Raw genomic sequence first — 21044 nt, 5'->3', positions numbered from 1 at the left:
CAAGACAGCCAGAGACATGCGGCACAAGAGGCAGAGTGTGCAAGGGCTAGAGCTGCTGAAAATGTCCTGCAGCGCCCTTTTATAAACCGGGCGGTGATGTCAGCCTTGGCGCGCCACCAACCAGTGCCTTCCACCGAACCTTCCAGCTCCTTCCCTCCAATCACACGTTCCCTATGGCGTGGTCATAGCTCGTGGTGTAGCTGACGGCGGCCACCCAGCGGTTCCCCGATCTGGCTTCTTCCAAAGTCGTTGTAAGGGATGAGGATTTAATTATTGTGTGCGCTAAAGGGCCTATCTAAGTGTTTATATGGGTATGCATTGCCATAAGGGACAAACGTTTGATTACCAGGTGTGACACACAAGGGCTGTTATCTTTAATCCCTACAACTACCTAGCACACGAACATCCTGGTATGTTCACAGGTATACTCCTTAACCTACAAACCGGACTAAACACACAGAACTTATTACAGGTAGATTCCCTATCGCGACAGACGAAGCATGTTACCTATTCAGATCTACCTGACTCCAGATATTCCTCTACCCCACGGACATAACAGTAAGTACACCGTTGGCTCTAATAGGTGGTATTGCCCCCTTTGGCAGAAACAACCTCAAGTAGGCGTTTCTTATAACTGTCTACCAGTCTCTGACATCGACTGGGAGAAATTTTTGCCCGCTCCTCCATGCAGAATTCTTTCAGCTGTGCGATGTTTGAGGGGTTTCTTGCATGCACAGCTCGTTTGAAATCCCCCCACAACATCTCGATGGGATTTAGATCCGGGCTTTGACTTGGCCAATCCAGAACCCTCCATTTCTTTATTTTCAGCCATTCCTTGGTGGATTTACTGGTATGTTTAGGGTCATTGTCATGTTGCAAGGTCCACCTTCGGTTGAGCTTCAACTTTCCGACAGATGGCCTTGCATTATCCTCAAGCACCCTCTGGTACAATGAAGAAGTCATAGTGGATTCTATGATGGTGAGCTGCCCAGGCCCTGATGCAGCAAAGCTGCCCCAAACCATAATATTTCCACCACCATGCTTTACAGTTGGTATCTGGTTCTTGTGGTCAAATGCTGTCTTTGGTTTTCGCCAAACATGTCTTCTGGTACTGTGGCCAAATAGCTCTACCTTTGACTCATCTGTCCAGAGCACATTGTTCCAGAAGTGCTGGTCTTTGCCTAGGTGCTCATTGGCAAACTTTAGTCTTGCCCTGATGTTCTTTCTGGACAGCAAAGGTTTTCTCCTGGCACACCTCCCATGTAGATCAAATTTGTGCAGCCTCTTTCTAATGGTAGACTCGTGCACTTTGACATCAACAGTGGCATGAGCTACCTTTAGGTCCCGTGATGACATTCTGGGGTTCTTCGAGACTTCTTTCAGCATCTTGCGGTCTGCTCTCGGGCTGAACTTGCTGGGGCGGCCTGGCCTGAACAAGTTGGCAGTTGTTTGGAATCTTCTCCACTTGGAGATGATCTTCCGGACAGTCGAATGATTGATTTCAAATTGTTTCGAGATCTTTTTAAATCCCTTCCCAGACTCGTAGGCATCGATAACCTTCTTTCTGAAGGCCTCAGAGAGCTCTTTTGATCTAGGTATGGTGACGCCGCACACTTCAACAACAAAGAGCAAACCAAACTAAATGTCTGAAGTTTAAATAAGAAAGGTTCCTCCAAGATCCTCTCTAACGATGTTCTAATCATTTGCACCTGAACTGGTGCACCTGATTCTAATTTTAGGTATTTGAAGTAGTGATAAATGTAGGGGTGTACTTACTTTTTCCACATGCGAAATTTGCATTTATGTTTATTTAAATTATACAATGGACTACAAAATGTATATGTTTCATGATATTTGTTATATTATATCACCTTTATCTGTCAATATTGTTGAAATGAAGATCAAATAGCTGTATGTTGAAAAGGTCAAAACTTTACATGGGGTGTACTTACTTTTTCACGTGACTGTACATACGTACGTACGTACGTATGTGTACAAGTCTACCTCTGAGTGGTGTATGCAGTATTGTCTACAGTTCTCAAGAGTGCAAGGTCGGATGCAGGTGAAACCAACCCATCATGAATGGAGAAACTCAGTGGGACTCCATATGTGCTTTCTCATTCTTGTTGTGTAGCTCAGTGCAATGTATTTATGGGGGAGGAGTCTGCCTTAAAAAAAATAGCTTCCGAATTACGAGTGTATGATTGCCTCGAGAGTCTGTCCTTGATGACTTGGTGAAGGAGCACAGGAGATTCTTTCTCGAGACTGGTAAAACTGCAGACGTAAATCTTAGTATTAAATTTGAACAAGGATTCAGGTGGATTTATTTGACAAATTGGATCATCTGATCAAGATCAGGTTATTTGACCTTTGGTAAAACTTCAAGAAGATTGTTGTTTAAAGCTGTAGCACCTAGAGAATTCATGGAACACCTTACGCCGTGCTGTCTTGAGAAACGAGGACATGGCCAGGGTCTATGAGCGACAATTGTGATTGGTTGCGATGAAACAATGCCATAATATTTTGTCCAAGTACTGCTAAACAGAAGGGTTTTGAAACTGCAAATAAAGTTATTTGTGTTCTACTGTTCAAGTATATAAATGTATTTAAATAAAATGAAGATTTTTAAGGAATGCAGAATTTTATTTTAAGTTTACTGCCGTTGATGCAGCATTGTTTGCAGCACCTTATTTAATACATTACAAGAGTTCTTCGTGCCTGTTGTTTGTGTCCTTCATGACGTCCTTAACAACAGCAAGTTTCCTGTTTGCATAGCTTTTCAATTTTCTTTGAATGTCACAGAGAGAATAAAAACATTATCTCGATCCTCTTTGCGCATGCGTGATCGGGACAAATTTAGAACCAAAGTTGTCGTGAAAATCAAGCTCAGACACGACTTGACCTCTGGGTAGGTTTAATATCATTTAGATCTGTAGTACATCCTGTAAGAATACATGCATGCAACAGGCATTAAAATCAGAGTATTTCATGAGCAATGGTCGATTCAATATAGCAATGGTCCAACAGAGAGGACAGTCAGCGCAGCATTTAGGGGCGTACATACCATTCAAACTACAGGACTATGTCACAGTGAGTTCCGCTGGAGTGTCCGCGCGCCCCGGTTGTCCCGGGTCTTATAGACACCCCTTCTGTAGCGAGCACACCCTGGGTTCACCTTGGTATAATTTCACTACATTCTCCCCGCCGTTAGAACTATACTGCCGCTCGGCAGGTTGCAAGCAAGCATCAGCAATAAACGAATGGGTCACGTCAATCCACGTCAGTCGGTCCTACCATAGCGGTCGGGGCGGCGAACTTCCCTGCCAGTTCGTGTTCGGAATCTACCGGGCACGGCGTCCCCAAGCCCGGAGTCCCCCACGTCGGAATAGCCGCCGGAGGTGGGAGTCGGAGGGGGCGCCCCTGCGCCTTCGGGCACGGGAGTGGGGAACGACGGGAGTAACGGTGGTAGTTCCATAGGGGAAGCTTCGGTAGAGTCCATAGACTCGTAGACGGGTTCGTCGATATCCCTGTCGTCGTCCCCACATGGGGCGAGATGGCGTACGGAGACAGTAGACTCGCGGCCATCCGCCGTTAACACGCGAGCATGCTCGGGATTAGCCTGGAGGACCTGCACCTTGTCAACAAGGGGGTCGTACTTGCTAGCGCGAACCGCTCGTTTGAGATAGGCGGGCCCCGGTTCAGCGAGCCAGCTGGGTAAAGATTGGATACTGCCGGAGCTTCTAGGGTGGTGGAACAGTCGTTCGTGAGGAGTCTGGTTGGTGGCAGTACATAGGAGAGCCCGGATCGAGTTTAGAGCGGCAGGTAGCGACCACGCCCATTTATCGAGGCCTCGGCCGAGGGTCCGAAGGCTTAGCATGATGGCCCTCCATATAATCCCATTAAAGCGTTCGATCTGCCCATTCGCTTGAGGCCGGTACGGGGTGGTGTAGCTCGAAGCGACATTATGCTGGAGCAAGTAGCCCCTCACCTCCTGGGACAGGAACACCGCACCCCGATCGGTATGCACGTAGGCCGGATACCCGAACATAGAAAACAAATTCTGCAGGCACCGAATAACCGTGGCAGCCGACATATCCCCGCACGTGTAAGCAAAGGGGAATCGGGAATACTCATCGACGATAGTGAGCAGATAGCGAGAGTTGCTCGACATTGGCAGCGGCCCTTTGAAGTCCATCGCCAAGCGCTCCCACGGTCTAGTAGCCCTAACGAGTGTCCCCATAGGAGGGTTATAAAAACGCGGTTTGAGTTCCGCACAGATCGCGCAATCACGGCAGATGCGGCAGATGTCCTCAATCGAGTACGGCAGATTGCCCTCGCGCACAAAATGCGCGAAGCGCGTTACCCCGGGATGACACATAGTGCCGTGCAAAGTGCGCAGCCCCTCCAAAGTTACAACCCCCGCGCAAGTGGCCGGCCTCGATAAGGCGTCAGCGACCAGGTTATCCTTCCCAGGGCGGTATTTGATGGTGTAGCAGAAGTCGGCGAGTTCGATACGCCAACGGGTGATTTTCTCATTCTTAATGCGCTGAGCATGTAAGGTGTCGTACATAAACGCAACACTCTGTTGGTCCGTGACGATTTGGAAACTCCACCCAAGCAGATACGGCCGCCATCGCCGAATTGATTCGACGATCGCGTACGCTTTCTTTTCGACAGACGAATGCCTCCGCTCGGCGGAGGTGAGAGTCCGCGAGAAGAAAGCCACAGGGCGGCCACCTTGGGAGAGAGTCGCCGCTATCGCATGATCCGAGGCATCACTCTCCAAAACGAAAGAGGCACTCTCGTCAATCGTCGCGACAGCGGCACCAGCGATGTCGACTTTAAGGCCCTCGAAGGCCGCCAGGGCGGCCGGGCCCATGGGGAAAGTGTCGCAGGCCACGAGGGGGCGGAGCTTCGCAGAGAAATTTTGCACCCACTTTGAGTAGTGGGCGAACAGCCCTAGAGCGCGTTTCAGCGAAGCCCGATCGCTAGGCGGAGCCATATCGAGCAAAGGGCGCAGACGCTCCTTATCCGGAGAGATGGAGCCATGGGTCACGGTGTACCCCAAAAGGTCTACCGTGCGTAGAGAGTATCGACACTTGGCCGCATTCATGGTTAGGCGATATTTCCGCGCGACCTCGAGGAAGCGTTTCAGATTAGCGTCGTGATGCTCCTGGTCATACCCACAAACCGTAAGATTGTCCAGATAGACAAAGACATCGGTCAAATTCTCCTTCGCAACGAGGTCATCCATAGCCCTCTGAAAACAAGCGACTCCGTTAGTTACCCCAAAGGGAAGTCTCGTGAACTGGTACAACCGCTGACCCGATTCAAAGGCTGTAAAGACGCGATCAGCCCTAGAGATGGGGACTTGATGATACGCACTACGCAGATCGAGAGTGCTATAAACGGAATACAGGGCCACCTGGCGTACCAGGGCGTCCATCCCCGGTAAGGGGTAGGCATCCAGCTGTGTAAAACGATTAATCGTCTGCGAATAGTCGATTACCATGCGCCGGCGGTGGGCCTCACTCCGCACCACTAAGACTTGGGCCCGCCACGGTGACCTACTGTGTTCTATAATACCGTCCTTTAAGAGCAGGGCCGTTTCTTCCGCAATGAATTGCGCGTCCGCGCGAGAGTAGCGCCGCGATTTGACGGCTACAGGGGTACAATCAGTGGTCAGGTTGGGGAACAGTGAGAGTGGCTCCATGTCCATTTGAGCGAGGGCGCACACAGCGAGCGTGTCCGGCCCACCGAAGTCTATTTCCAAACGTCCATGCCGCTTAAGGAAATCAAGTCCTAACAGAACGTCAGCGCATAAAGCAGGTAATACCATGAGATACACGTCCGGGAACGTGCGTCCCTTTATCACAAGTTTCAATCGACACGCCCCTTTTGTGCTCAACCGAAGTCCCTGAGAGGCCATGAAGATCCGGCGGGTTGTCCCGAGAACCGGCCACCCATGTTGATGCACGAGTCGCTGATCGATAAAACTATCCGTGGACCCCGTGTCAATCAAAGCTTGCGCAAAAACGCCCGCGACCGTGAGCGGAATGATGGCCTGCGCAAGGCCGGCAGACCCGGCAGGTATTGTACCGGCCGGGCGAGAAGATCGCGCCTCGCGGGTGGATCCCATGCCGGCTGCAATCCTTCGGGCAGCGTCGGCAGGTTGGGCCTCAGCAGGAGCATTGAAGTCAGTTGGCTCATCAGCAGTTTCATTTGCCAGAGTGGGTGTGTGTAGGTCGTAAGAGCAGCCGCCAGATGGCGCTCGAGTCACGTGAGAAAGATCTCTGCCGTCTGCAGATTCATATGCCAAAGTGGGTGCATGTAATTCGTAAGAGCCGCCGTCAGATGGCGCTCGAGTCACGTGAGAAGGATCTCTGCCGTCTGCAGATTCATATGCCAAAGTGGGTGCATGTAATTCGTAAGAGCCGCCGTCAGATGGGGCTCGAGTCACGTGCTGCGTTTGCCGCACATCGAGAGGAGTTTCCAAAGCAGGAGCATGTCACTTGTTTGAAGTAGGCGTTCGAACGCCAGTCAAGGTCGGTCGCGCTGTGGCCGGTCGCGTTCGCGCCATTTGTTTCGGCGGCCCGGTGTATCTCACCAAGGTCGGGCGTGCAGCCAGAGGCCCGCGAGAAGGAGAGCGGCTCTTCAAAGCCGAGTGAGGCGCCCCGTCCGGCGCTCGATCCGTTGGCTCCGCGATGAGCCCATTCAAGGTCGCGCGGGGACGCGTGCCCCGAGCGGCCTTCCTGCAGACCTTTGCAAAATGGCCCTTGGTGGAGCACAGGTGGCATGTAGCCTCCCGGGCCGGGCATTCAGAGCGAGGGTGCTGCCGATTCCCGCAAAAATAACATTTTGCATACCGGTCAGGCCGTGGCCGGGCAGCGGCGGCAGCAGTGAGGCCGGAAGCGGAGTCCGCTTCAGGAGCTCCCAGAGACTCGGCCGTAGTGGTCGGGTCCTCCTCCGTATCCTCGGCGGTAGCCCTCTCCGGTCGCGCGAGTTGCGAGGTCCCCGCCACGACTCGTGGGTGATCATATGCGGTGGATTGTTCTCGGGCATCTGTGTATACGCGTGCCAGCCGTAGTGCCTCTGTAAATGTCAGATCCGCGACCTCCAGGAGTCGGAGCCGCAAGACTCCAGAATTAATTCCGGAGATGAATGAATCTCGGAGCAAGTCGTCCTGCACTTGCTCGTGGGTCCGGACGTCCTGCACGCAGTCTGCCAACAGGTAGCGCAACTCCTGCGCGAAGCGATCGATCGATTCAGATGGTTGTTGTCGTCGCTGAGAGTTGATGCCGGCCGTGCACAGCGCTCCGTGTCTTTACGTAGAGGCGCTTCAGCTCGGCTAGAGCCGTAGCGTACGTCCCAAATCGAGAAATGTTCCGGAAAACGGTGTGATGGACCTTCGACTGTAACACGGACAGCTTCATCGCTGCGGTGGGCTCTGTTTCGTGAGCAGCAAAGTAATTCTCCAGCGTTTTGAGCCAGTGAGTGAACTCCGATGCTGATCCCTCAGCTTGAGGGTCGGCTCCGAGAATCGGTACCACGATCATCTTGTGGTCAGCCATTCCGGCGATCTAAATGATATTAAATGTCGTGAAAATCAAGCTCAGACACGACTTGACCTCTGGGTAGGTTTAATATCATTTAGATCTGTAGTACATCCTGTAAGAATACATGCATGCAACAGGCATTAAAATCAGAGTATTTCATGAGCAATGGTCGATTCAATATAGCAATGGTCCAACAGAGAGGACAGTCAGCGCAGCATTTAGGGGCGTACATACCATTCAAACTACAGGACTATGTCACAGTGAGTTCCGCTGGAGTGTCCGCGCGCCCCGGTTGTCCCGGGTCTTATAGACGCCCCTTCTGTAGCGAGCACACCCTGGGTTCACCTTGGTATAATTTCACTACAAAAGTTATGCTAAACTTCAGGTTTGTTTTCAGATTTGTGTTCAAAATATAACATTCAATTGAAAATCAAGTTGTTCCTCAACCATAAACTGATGTTTGTAGACAGACAGACGGAGGTGAGCCAATTGCTTAACCCTGCTTTTCGCTTATTGTGTGCGGGGTAAAAATTAACCCGGTGGTGCAACACGGAAATGATGGGCCAAATGGGCTGGTTTCCTTTTTTGAGCTAATATTGGATCATGTAACGACTTCCTACACTTAGTGTAGTTCCGTGGAGACTGTGGAACCTTTGTATATAATTTATATTCCGCATGCGGAATAGAAATAATTGAATGCAATTGGTTTGATTCCTGAAAAAGAGTTCACCTCGGAATGTGCTGGAAGCTAAGCTCCGCCCCTCTTCCCTCTGATTGGCCAGAGCGCCGTTATTTCTTGACGAAGACATATTTATATATAATAATCCACTGCTAAAACGAATTATGATGAACCAAAAGTTTGCTTCCACAATTGCAATACTATAGTGATTGGGATTATGATTGTTGTTTTACATGTTCTTGTGTGTCTGTGTACCTAGATGAATTGGCGATACGTTGCAAGTGCTGCCACCGGATTAGCAGAATGCCTGCTGATTGCAGGCTTGATTTTTGGATGGCCCTCAATCTCCTTCGCTCTGCATTCCCTCCATTACTTCTGTAATCTTCATTCCCTTCTCTGCACTTGCACACTTCCTCTCAATGTCACCTTCACTTTATTATCAAAACTCTTCAAGTTGTTTGAGTAATACGTTTGCCTGCTTAGCGGCTTGAAGCGTCCCATTTGATTTGGCCTATCCCTAACCCTAACCACCCCCACCAACCTCTGACACGATATTTTCTGATGCCCTAGGGTATCCTGACCATGAAATCGAATGTTAACGTTGCATAAGTTGGGATGAACTTGTCATTTTGGCTCAATATTTAAAAGTACCCTCAAAACGCGATGATGGTCGATTCACGTCGCCCTCCATTTCCATGTTTCATACTTTGGTAATTTGTGGGGTCATAGTAGCAGTAATACATACAAATATAGTAATTTACATACATATATTTGCTTTTTCTGGGGTTCTCAGCAACCATGATGCATACCAAAGATGGGTGAGAACACACACCTAATCCCAATATGTCAATACAGACATCAGTTTGGTAGAGAGAGTACTGACAGTGATCAAGATTGACAATGTTCACCAGCAAATAAACACTGTGCTCTTTTGTTGTATTAAATACACCAGCAACGGTACCTGCCCTATCGGCGGGGCTTCAATTGGGAGGCCCAAATGAAAAGGCAAAATATCAGAAATTGAAGGCTTTTTTTATTTTAAACTATTCATATAAACATCCGTTGAATCATATCACACACAAATCGTCAAAATCTAAACAGTACATGGCGCCCATTTTGAAAAAAAGATTGAATTCTGCAAAACGTAAGTGGCCGCTACACGTCTTTCTCAGTCGCACGTTTATGTGTGAAGAGTGCGTGCCGAATCTGTAACACGGAAGCGGCCTCTAAACCTGTTTCTCAGTCGCTTTGCACACGCTGCCATGTTACTTCGGAGCCGCACGTTTATATAGGAAGAGTTCGTCAGGAGTTGATCTACTCTCTCCTGGTACATAGAATTTCAACAAAAGCGACATCACTGTTTATATCGGTAAATATTATTCCATCGTGTTTGGAAAAACTGGAAAATTGGAAAATTGGAAAATTGGAAACACAACATAGACTATTTTACTCCAGGGGGTCCCAGGATTACCCACCCAAAATATCGTTGCGATCGGTTCAGTCGTTTTTTGCAGTACCTTCGAACGGACGGACGGACATTTGGTGTATTTATAGTAAAATTACCCAGCATATCTTGCTTGGTAGTAGCTTGTTTATTTGTTAATGTGCATTCATTGTCAGGCTAGTCTCACCGTTCATAATATTCGTAATGTCTATGACCACATGTTACATCAGAGAAGCATCAGAGAAGAAGCCCCTTGAAACTTTGGATCCTTATTTCTCTCTTGCTTACCAACCGATTGCTCTGAAACCTGATACAGGCCTTCTACTCAATGGTCTGCAGGATCGACCGGTCTTAGATGTTTCGATTTTTGATCAAGGGGGCACCCAGTGGACCCCCCCCCCCCCCCCAAATCAGCAGTGTCTGAACTACAACCTCGAGAGTTGACCGTCAGCCCACTCGGGGGAAATTTTTAAACTTGCCATAACTTTGTCAGTTTATCTCACATAATCAATCGTAGTTGTGGTATCAAATGTTAGGCATATGGACCAGTTTATTTTAAGATATGACCTGGATGAATAAAGTCTCACATATGCACTTCAAACAAAAGTAAATGTCGAAATTTTATAATTTTCGTGATGCGCCGGATATGTACGCAGGGTGGTGTACACCTGAAGTCTTGCTTGGAAGTGCTCGTGACAATGAACTTGGGAAGACAGTTCCACATGCTAGAAAAGAGGGGTGTGAAAGAATGGAGATGAAAATTTGGGAGGGTAACAAGGAAAGTGTTTCTGGCAGAACGCATGCGACCTCGAGAGGCAACGGCTTGGCAGACAGGTGAGAGGGCAGGAGGAGAAAACCCAGTATAAAACCTGCTTTGAAACAAACTAAGGCTAACAACGTGACTACATTACGAAGTAGACCATGAGGCTCAGCTACCTGACTTGTGATTCCAGTGACAGGGAGGGCCTTGGATTTCAGCGCCAGAAGGAGAGCAATTTGAGAAGCAGCAACAGTCCACAGTTGTGAGCTATATTGCATGATGGTCTGGATGAAGGTTTTGTACACTGAGGATGGCAGATCAAGTACTTGGCACGGTGGGGAATTTCAAAGTAGTGGCCAGCTTTGAAGACCAGCTTGGAGATGTACATTCTGGCCAAGACAGACTAATATAGTTGAGGATCTGATATGCTGGGAGCTTATCACAATGTTGCTTAATCAGGTCCCTAGCTTTGGTTGTCCGCAAGTGCATCCACCGGCTTGAGATACTCCCAGCCTTTCTATCCCTCTGATCCCAGCCTCTTTGACTTTCTACTGCTGTCTGTAATTCTTCATGGTCTATGCATAGCAGAATTGCTCATCTCAATCCAGCTCTGCTTCAATCTCATACCATGAGGCCATCTTTATCCAGCTTGGCATAGATCAGGTATGCTCTTGTGTCAAAATGAATCTCCCCACCTATCGCTCCAATTCTGACCAGTTTGCACCATTTCCTTAACAATGGATCGACATGCAAAGCATGCTGCATGGGAATCAGGAATGGAACTGCTCTTTGCACCATGGTGAAGGTTGAGTGTATCACCTTTTTTAATTATTATTTCCCCCCACACTGTGAAAGATGCAAACTTTGTCACATCCATGCTCCACATTTTCCACAGAAATTGGATTTTTAATCGACTTGAGGCAAGGATCCACACTTCACCTAAATAATGGACAGTTGTCTATGTGGTCGAATGGAAAGTTCCTTCACTAAATAGGTATTTGTTTACAATAGGACCAGACAAACTTCATGATAACTTCACAAAAAAGTTTAACAAATAATACCATTTCGTGCAGTAATTTCAAATTCCTTATCCGATAGACTCTCAATGCTTCAAACCAACAACATGGTAACACATCAAATACTCTTTAAATAAATAACTTCCACATAAAAGCACTTTCCATGAGGTCATAAAAAGCATCACACTCCAAAATGCTATACCCCCCCGAGCTCACACAACAATATCCCACAAAGCCAGCAGACATTAAACAACTGAAAGCGATTCACGAAGATTGCTAGAAATGAGCAGGACCTGCCAGAAAGTCTACGGTTCGGTGTGTAACAGACTGAGAAGTTGTGTTGCATTCAGTGGGGCTCAAACACAAGGCAGCAATAACTTGTGCTTGTCGCAAATGTTATGGGACTTTTCGAGGATAAACAAAGTTAACCTGTTAATTGTATATAAATTATATTTCTTTGATAGATAGTATTATGACTTTTTGGGATACATTCTAGGATTTCGTTCATTCATGATCCATGTTTGTTTATGTAGACGTGGCCTGGGTTTACTGCGTGTAAATGTTTACTGCCTTTTTAGATTTTTTATTTTATTCTTGTCTATTTCTAAATTAATCCAAATAAAACGTGATATCTATTTAAATTGTTACTCAACACCCAAGACTCTCCAGGAATGTGCAGCGAAGTGGAACACAAGAACAAGGCAGTCGGCGTCAAGCCAAGGCTGAGCTGGAAATTGGCACTTTGAATAGTCGGGCCGACTGGCAAAACTCCGAGACTGAAAAATTTGCCGGTTTCTTCCTTTGTTGAAGTCTTTTTTTTTCTTTTTCTTTTTTGTAATACTGGATAATTAAGTAATACGGAGATCCTTTTCGGCGGATGTGCATTTTGGCCTCCAGTGCAATTCAATCTCGTTTTCAAGAATGTTCTGCTTGAACGCATTAACGGGACAGCTTTCTTTATGTTAAAAGGGATCGCTGAATTATTATTTAAGTTTCACTTGAATATCTAAATGTTCTCAGATTTGATCCTAGCGTGTGTCACGTTTTCATCTCGATAACCTGGTTATGACAACATTTACAGTCTTTATATTTGCTTCTTACCTGTTTCATTTTTGTTAAGTTCCTTATCTCTTGCCATATGTTCAACGAACAAGATCCAGTAATCAAAGACATACAAAAAAGCAAGTTGAATGAAGGGCATATATAAATAAAAAATACATTTCGATATTTTCTTCAAAATAAAGATTGCAGTGGAAACTTAACTCATGTGCAAAAATACGTCTTTTCAGAGAAAACTATTTATTGTCAAACAGTCACGTTAACAAGTAAGTACACCCCATGTAAAGTTTTGACTTTTTCAACATATTTCAACATACAGCTATTTGATCTTCATTTCAACAATATTGATAGATAAGGGTGATATAATATAACAAATATCATGAAACATTTACATTTTGTAGTCCATTGTATAATTTAAATCAATATAAATGCAAATTCCGCATGTGGAAAAAGTAAGTATACCCTTGGCTCTAATAGGTGGTATTGCCCCCTTTGGCAGAAACAACCTCAAGTAGGCGTTTCTTATAACTGTCTACCAGTCTCTGACATCGCCTGGGAGAAATTTTTGCCCACTCCTCCATGCAGAATTATTTTAGCTGTGCGATGTTTGAGGGGTTTCTTGCATGCACAGCTCGTTGCAAATCCCCCCCACAACATCTCGATGGGATTTAGATCTGGGCTTTGACTTGGCCATTCCATAACCCTCCATTTCTTTCTTTTCAGGCATTCCTTGGTGGATTTACTGGTATGTTTCGGGTCATTGTCATGTTGCAAGGTCCACCTTTGGTTGACCTTCAATTTTCCGACAGATGGCCTCAAATTATCCTCAAGCCACCCACTGGTACAATGAAGAATTCATAGTGGATTATATGATGGTGAGCTGCACAGGCCCTGATGCAGCAAAGCTGCCCCAAACCATAATATTTCCACCATCATGCTTTGCAGTTGCTATCAGGTTCTTGTGGTCAAATGCTGTCTTTGGTTTTCGCCAAACATGTCTTCTGGTACTGTGGCCAAATAGCTCTACCTTTGACTCATCTGTCCAGAGCACATTGTTCCAGAAGTGCTGGTCTTTGCCTAGGTTTTCATTGGCAAACTTTAGTCTTGCCCTGATGTTCTTTCTGGACAGCAAAGGTTTCCTCCTGGCACACCTCCCATGTAAATCAAACTTGTGCAGCCTCTTTCTAATGGTAGACTCGTGCACTTTGACATCAACAGTGGCAAGAGCTACCTGTAGGTCCCGTGATGACGTTCTGGGGGTTCTTAGAGACTTTTTTCAGCCTCTTGCCGTCTGCTCTCGGGATTAACTTGCTGGGGCGGCCTGGCCTGAACAAGTTGGCAGTTTGGAATCTTCTCCACTTGCAGATGATCTTCCGGACAGTCGAATGATTGATTACAAATTGTTTGGAGATCTTTTCAAATTCCTTCCCAGACTCGTAGGCATCTATAACCTTCTTTCTGAAGGCCTCAGAGAGCTCTTTTGATCTAGGCATGGTGACGCCGCACACTTCAACAACAAAGAGCAAACCAAACTAAATGTCCGAGGTTTAAATAAGACAGGTTCCTCCAAGATCCTCTAACGATGTTCTAATCATTTGCACCTGAGCTGGTGCACCTGATTCTAATTTTAGGTGTTTGAAGTAGTGATAAATGTTGGGGTGTACTTACTTTTTCCACATGCGAAATTTGCATTTATGTTTATTTAAATTATACAATGGACTACAAAATGTAAATGTTTCATGATATTTGTTATATTATATCACCTTTATCTATCAATATTGTTGAAATGAAGATCAAATAGCTGTATGTTGAAATGTGTTAAAAAAGTCAAAACTTTACATGGGGTGTACTTACTTTTTCATGTGACTGTATATGACAAAGACACGGTGGGTGTCTCACTTCAGCACGTCAATGATACCTGCAAGTAAAGAAGCACACATTTTAATTCTAGGATTAACAAACATGTGAAACATGATTACTGTATTTCATTCAGTGCACTGGTACTTTTGAAACACCCCTTGTACTTTTGGATACTTGTGTATTGAAAATGAAAAGTACCATCGGGTGTGTCTTGGACTGTGTGTCTCATTTGTATAACTTTTTGAATGTCCCATGTATCAACTTGCATTTACACAGTGTGAAAGTTTGTTATTTCATTGCTTGTTATTGTTGTATTCCCATAACATTTTTCCTCCTTTTCCTTTTTTACCCACAGGTTTTCCTCCACCCAATTCGGCTTCTTCCTCTGTGTCTCTAAATTCCTCTATCTCTATTTCTCAAACGACCTTCACCTCATCTCAATCTCAAACTACCTTCACCTTATTTCCATCTCCATCTTCCTCCTCTTCTTCCATTTATTTTCAAACAACGTCTCCCTTTCTTTCTCTACCGACTTTCTCAACATCTTCATTCGCCTCTCCAGCTCCTTCTACTTGCCCTGATCAGGACAGATCTCTTTCTCTTGCCTTCTCCATTGCAACCTTTGCCATGTCGTTCTCCACGCTGCCATGCGGTTGGCTCCTCGATACATATGGAACATGGGTTGCACGAGCAGTCGCCTTGTAAGGAGAGATCTCAGGATGATAAAAAGGAGATATTTATCGAACAGTCATTGGATTCTGTTTGGTTCAGATTTATAGCACCTGATCATTAAAATCCCGATAACTTCCCAGGGATTTAAATGATGAGGATTGTAAACTTGTTATAAAGCTCTAAACAGTTTGTATTGAAATATCTATCCACAGTTTACTTGTATTGAACCAAGTGGGAGGACAGGTTTACCACATACATATAGGGTTAATCAGAAAGCCTATATGTATTACATTTATTGTTTTTGTAAAGATGAAGTAATTTAATTATTGGTAGAAAGGGTTGAATTTCCTCAACAAAGTTGTTCTTCTTTCCAGAGTGCTATACTGCGGAGGGGCAGCTCTCATTGCTTGTTCATCACCAGGTGAGTGTGTGTTCGTGCATTTACTCCTACTAGGGCATTGCCCGTACTATATCTATATCTAAAATTATATCCCCCCCCCTCTATTTACATGAAATGGTTTGGTCCAAAGCGAACGGCTTGCGAGTGGTGACAATCCCCCCCCTCTATTTACATGCAATGGTTTGGTCCAAAGCGAACGGCTTCCGGAGTTTGGTAAAGAAATCGCCATCGCGTGCACAAACGCGCAGGAAAGCGAATGAATCGCAAATTCGTTTTTATTAGTTGTAAAACATAGTTTAACGCCAACATAGTTTGCAAACGTGAAATAAATGAATACGCTCTCAAATGTGCCATCCGAGGCAGAGTGTGTCCGCCACGTTCGGCACACGCGATAGCTCGCTGCTCTCTGATTGGTTGAATCGTTTTTTGGACATAGCTCGGTAAGTAATTGTCCGATTAATATGAAACCTTGAAAAGGCACATCCTCGGGTCCCCAGCAATATACCTGGCAAGTTAAAAGTATATCGGACCCGTGGTTGTCGAGAAACAGCGGTCACAGACAAACGTACAGACGTACAAACGTACAGACGTACAAACAGAGATTACTGGAATTATAGATAGATATCAGTCAAGAAAAGCAGAAGTTTACTTACCCAGCCAAATCCATTCTTCTATTCCACTATTTGATGTCATTGTTCATGCTCTTATTCTTATTTCTCTGTTGTAAGTTAGGCTATCCCTCATCCCTCCTCCTTTGCCCCCTCCAGGTGTTTCAGAGCTTGTGTACCCAGGAACGATTGGAATTGCTGTTGGTGGAATTATGATGCTCATTACAAATTTCCAGGTTTTCCTTTCTTTTTGACTGCCCAATCATTTTTTTATCACTCAACTGCTGCATTGTTGTGCAACTTGCAACTGTGCAACTTAATTAGTCTGATAATGATTTCCAATGACTTCACATGTGTGTTAAAAAAAGTTCTCCAAACGAGATCGAAACAAATGATATAATCGACCAAAATGGGAAACGTATCTGAGGATGTATCCGGAGCGATAATTGTGATGCCCCTCCCATTCCGTATGTGTGAGCCACATTCTCCTCCACCCCCTCCCCTCCCTTCCTGAACGCCCACTCCCCTGATCATCCCTCTGCAATCTGTCCGATATACTGTCCATGACGGATGGCTCATGCCCGCCAACAAGCGTGCACTGCTTCATGGCACGACTTTCCTGCCCCTCACGGCGGTGCGCCATGTGCAAAGGCCACCGTGGTTATGCCAACAGTGGTGGGCATGCTGTGGCATGGTTCAGTCCATGTGCAGGTCCAATGAACAGGTGGTCATGGGGTGAGTGGACGTGGAGGGGTATGACGCTGGTAACAAAAGGGGAGAGTTGCAGCCACACTGTGTTGGAATTGGAGGTCCGCTTCAAGGAGTTGGGGGTTTTCATGATCAGTGTGTCCTCGAGGTGCCGAGGGCTGTGCCAGAAAGCACTGGTGTGCCGCCGTCTGTGGAAGGAGTAATTTGGCCAAGACCAGACTCCGAGATCCTGCAGTGCACAATGGTTTAGTCAAAGGAGCTAAAATATGGCGGTACAAGTTTTGGTGCTCACACAAGAATCAGAAGAGCTCCTGCCTTTTCTGGGAAACATAATCCTGAGTTCTCAAACTTAAGTCTGAACATTATTACTACTTAACACAAGAATCACAGACTCGCACTGGACAAACATGGGATCAACGGACTGCATGACAACCTTTTATAAACACAATAGTAATGGTCCCGCAAATAAACACAGCAGTAAAGACTTTCTAACAGCCACCCCCAAAGTTACAGAATAAATTTGTAGATATTATAAATTCGTTCAGTCCATTCACTTCTCCATCATTGTACTCAAGCTTTGGCAGTCAGATCAATTTTGCAACAGCTCGAACTTAATTCTGCCACGATCTTGAATGCTGGCAGTTCGAGCACAACCATCTGACCCTGGAAAGGGCCACATGACCTTGCCCAACTGGTCGTGAGTCAGTTGGGAATCGGCGATCAGCAGCACGTCCCCAGTGGTCAGCTCCCTACTCTCCTTATGCCACTTCTGTCGATGCTATAGACTTGGGAGGTATTTATTAAAGTTTGACCAGAAATGGTCCACGAGGATCTGGCTGTGACACTACTGACTGTGTCCGAGAAGCTTCATAGCAAGATACACCACTTGGGGGTAGCGATGCGTCACGGTGTCCCAACAATAACACAGGAGGAGTAACATGGTCGATATCAGCAACATCTGAAGACGCATGACCCAATGGTTTGGAGTTAAAGATGCCCACAACTTGAATGATTATCTTTTACTCCATGTGGGTTCAGGGGCATGACCTGCAGGCTGTACTTCACCAACCTGATCTCTCGTTCCCATGCTCCACCAAAATGTGGTGTGCCAAAAAGCATGTCCAAGCAATTTGAAGCAAAATCCCAGATAGCTGTGGATTTACGTCGGGTCTTCATTGATTGGGCATTCCACATGGAAAATCTGATGAGTGTATTTGAATAGCGTATGGCAATCGGAATGTCGATCAGAGTACATCGAGTCAAACATGGCATCACTCCAGGAAGGTGGTTGAATTCTTTCAAATGATTGCGCTGAGTAATTTGTGTTGGAATAGATTGGTCTCTGGTAATGTTCAGTTCACCAAACGATGCTCTTTTCCATTGAAACCCACACACAATGTAATCTGGTGTCTTGTACCGTGTTCTCCAAGCAAAGGGCGTATTTTGGCACAGAACGGAAAGAGCGATCAAAAAGATCCTGCAGCCAAGTTAGGTCTTTGTCTAAGCTTACCAAGTCTTTGCAGCCATCACATCAGAAGTGAACACGAATGATGTCAAAAGTTGTCGGTGGGGAGTGAACGTCACATACAGATTCCACACTCCATATCCTCGGGTGAATCGACCATGCGCCCGTGGTCTGAGAGAGAACCTCCCTCAGTTGCTCCTACGGATCCCGAGGGGTTCGGGATCCTATCCCTTGACACCGATCCACAGAAGAAAAAAGATCAACAGAGGGAGAGATAAAAGAAGATGAGTATGAATCCAGCCTGTTAGTGATTTCACAAGGCAGCAGAAATGGAGAGTTTGGGAACATCATCAATCAGGGCAACAGTTCTGGGTGAAATATCGGCGCTCCAGTTCCAGTTGACCTTTGTCCATTCAAAGACAAATTCCAATGGCTGATATTCATCAGAGAGATATCGGGTCACAGTGAACCATACTGTACGGTACAGTATGGTAAAGGATGATACACTGTGTTACACGACTAGAGGTGGAGGCCTAAACAACACCGATGCACAGAAGAATGAATATGAGTGAATCCAGCCTGTTAGTGATTTCACAAGGCAGCAGAAATGGAGAGTTTGGGAACATCGTAAATCAGGGCAACAGTTCTGGGTGAAATATTGTCGCTCCAGTTTCAATTGTCCTTTGTCCGTTCAAAGACAAATTCCAATGGCATGCCCCTATCTCTCCCTGTTCCGTTCAAGGTTCATTTACCAACTGTTTGTCTCCATGCAAGGGTCGTGACGTCAGACCTCACGATTGGCTCCCGGCAAAACTGTCTCTGCCCTGATTGGACGAGAGGGCTTCAGTCTGGAGGCTTTATATCCATTGGCTAAGTCCAGACCTGAGTTTGAATTTGCAACCTCTGATTGTCTTGGTATCAGACCATGCCCCACCCCATGATAGGCCATGCCCTAGTGTTCAAAACGTCAACTCAGGATGCGGCCTGAAGGTCGGTGACGACACTCCGGCCTGCGTCACACAGGATGCACTCATGAAGGACGTCAGATAAATGACAGCTATATGTCAGGGAAATTACAAAGGGATGAGGAGCTAACTAGACACTCGGTCTCTGGTACACAAATGGGGAACTCTAAACACATAATAAAGATATAGCTAACCACACTAAATGGTTATCCCACCACTTGGGGCATTTCCTTTACAATATTTCACAATGTGTTCCTTTTACTGGTATCTTCTGTATATACAGTCATGGCCAAAAATATTGGTACCCTTGCACTTTTTTCAAATAACTCACAATTTTCTCTCAAAATAAGTTGAAATTGACAAAAGTATTTGGTCTCCAATTCTTTATTTCACTGATAATATTACAGAAACTTTGTTTTTGATTCAGAACTTAATATATCCTTTTAAATCAGAAAATAAAAACAAATGGCATTGACAAAATTATTGATTTTGGCCCTCATTTCTCCAGACTTAATATTTGGTGGCACAGCCTTTGGACAAAGTAACTGCAGTCAAGAGCTTCCTATGGCCATGAATGAGCTTCCTACACCTCTCTACTGGTAGTTTGATCCATTCCTCTTGTGCAAACTGCTCCAGTTCTCCTCGATATGAAGGGTGCCTTCTCTCAACTGCTGTTTTCAGATCTCCCCACAGGTGTTCAATGCGATTTTGATCTGGACTCATTCCCGGCCACTTCAGAACAGTCCTGCGTTTTGTCTTGAACCATTCCTGGGTGCTTTTTGAAGTGTGTTTGAGGTCATTGTCCTGCTGCAAGACCCATGACCTTCGACGGAGACCCAGCTTTCTGACACTGGGTTTAACATTGTGCTCCAAAATGCCTTGGTAATCTCCTGATTTCATGATGCCATGCACACATTCAAGGCATCCAGTGCTAGAGGCAGCACAGCAACCCCAAAACATCACTGAACCTCCTCCATGTTTGACTCTAGGGAAGGTGTTTTTTTCTTTGAAGGCTTCGTTTTGATTTCTGTAAACATAGAGATGATGTGCTTTACCAAAAAGCTCTAATTTGGTCTCATCTGTCAACAGGACATTCTCCCAGAAGGATTTTGGCTTGTTCAGGTGTGTTTTGGAAAAATCCACCATTCGAACAATCCTTCGCTGCAATCTTCAATCAAGCTTTCTCTTGCGGCCACGTCCCGGGAGGTTGGCTACAGTGCCATGGGCCTTAAGCATCCTGATGACATTGCGTACGGTGGACACAGGAAAATCAAGGTCTCTGGAGATGGACTTGTAGCCTTGAGATTGTCCATGCCTAGCTAAAATCTTGTGACTGACCTCAGACAATTCTCTCGTTTTATTTCTTTTCTCCATGCTCATTGCGGTACACACAGTGACACAAAACAGCAGAATGACTCCTTTTTATCTATTCAAACTGGTTGAATGGGTGATTTTTATATTGCAGGCACCTGCAACTCACCACAGGTGAGTTCAATTCCAAAGTAAAGAAGAATCACCTGCTTGAAATCCAATTATTTCTAACTTCTAAAAGGTGCCAATAATATTGTCCGGGCCATTTTAGGATTACTGTGTGGAATAAGCTAAGATTTAGTAATTTTTCAACTTTTTTTTTTTGTTTCGTTCCACTGAAAACCAAAGAAATACACATGTGGATACCAAAAGATTTTTTAAATTTCAACAATTTTCTGGAAGATATGGTGCATTATTTGAAAAAAGTGTAAGGGTGTCAATATTTTTGGCCACGACTGTATACATTCTTTACTGTTGGATTCCGTTGTTGTACAAAAATAAGAGCTAACTGGGAGTTGATGGTCGTTTGAATTTTTCTTTC

At 45.6% G+C, this 21044-nt stretch overlaps 1 protein-coding gene across 8 annotated transcripts in view; it reads left to right on the top strand.

The window, feature by feature from the left end:
• Positions 1–21044, top strand: part of SLC43A3 (solute carrier family 43 member 3) — a 132421-nt gene that overhangs the window by 27578 nt on the left and 83799 nt on the right. For 4 of the 8 annotated variants that reach the window (XM_078773742.1, XM_068111290.2, XM_078773741.1 and 1 more), the window contains 4 exons: positions 8495–8612; positions 14730–15075; positions 15421–15467; positions 16214–16290. In XM_078773742.1, coding sequence (XP_078629868.1) covers positions 8495–8612; positions 14730–15075; positions 15421–15467; positions 16214–16290 — 588 coding nt within the window. Of the gene's footprint in view, positions 1–8494; positions 8613–14729; positions 15076–15420; positions 15468–16213; positions 16291–20281; positions 20468–21044 lie in introns of all 8 variants that reach the window. The other 4 variants (XM_078773739.1, XM_078773740.1, XM_078773744.1 and 1 more) reach the window with 2 other exon arrangements.

The sequence above is a fragment of the Myxine glutinosa genome, chromosome 3, assembly GCF_964187855.1.
Source record: "Myxine glutinosa chromosome 3, kmMyxGlut1.1, whole genome shotgun sequence".
In the NCBI taxonomy this organism is placed as follows: domain Eukaryota; kingdom Metazoa; phylum Chordata; class Myxini; order Myxiniformes; family Myxinidae; genus Myxine; species Myxine glutinosa.
This window is presented reverse-complemented; position numbering and strand designations above follow the sequence as displayed.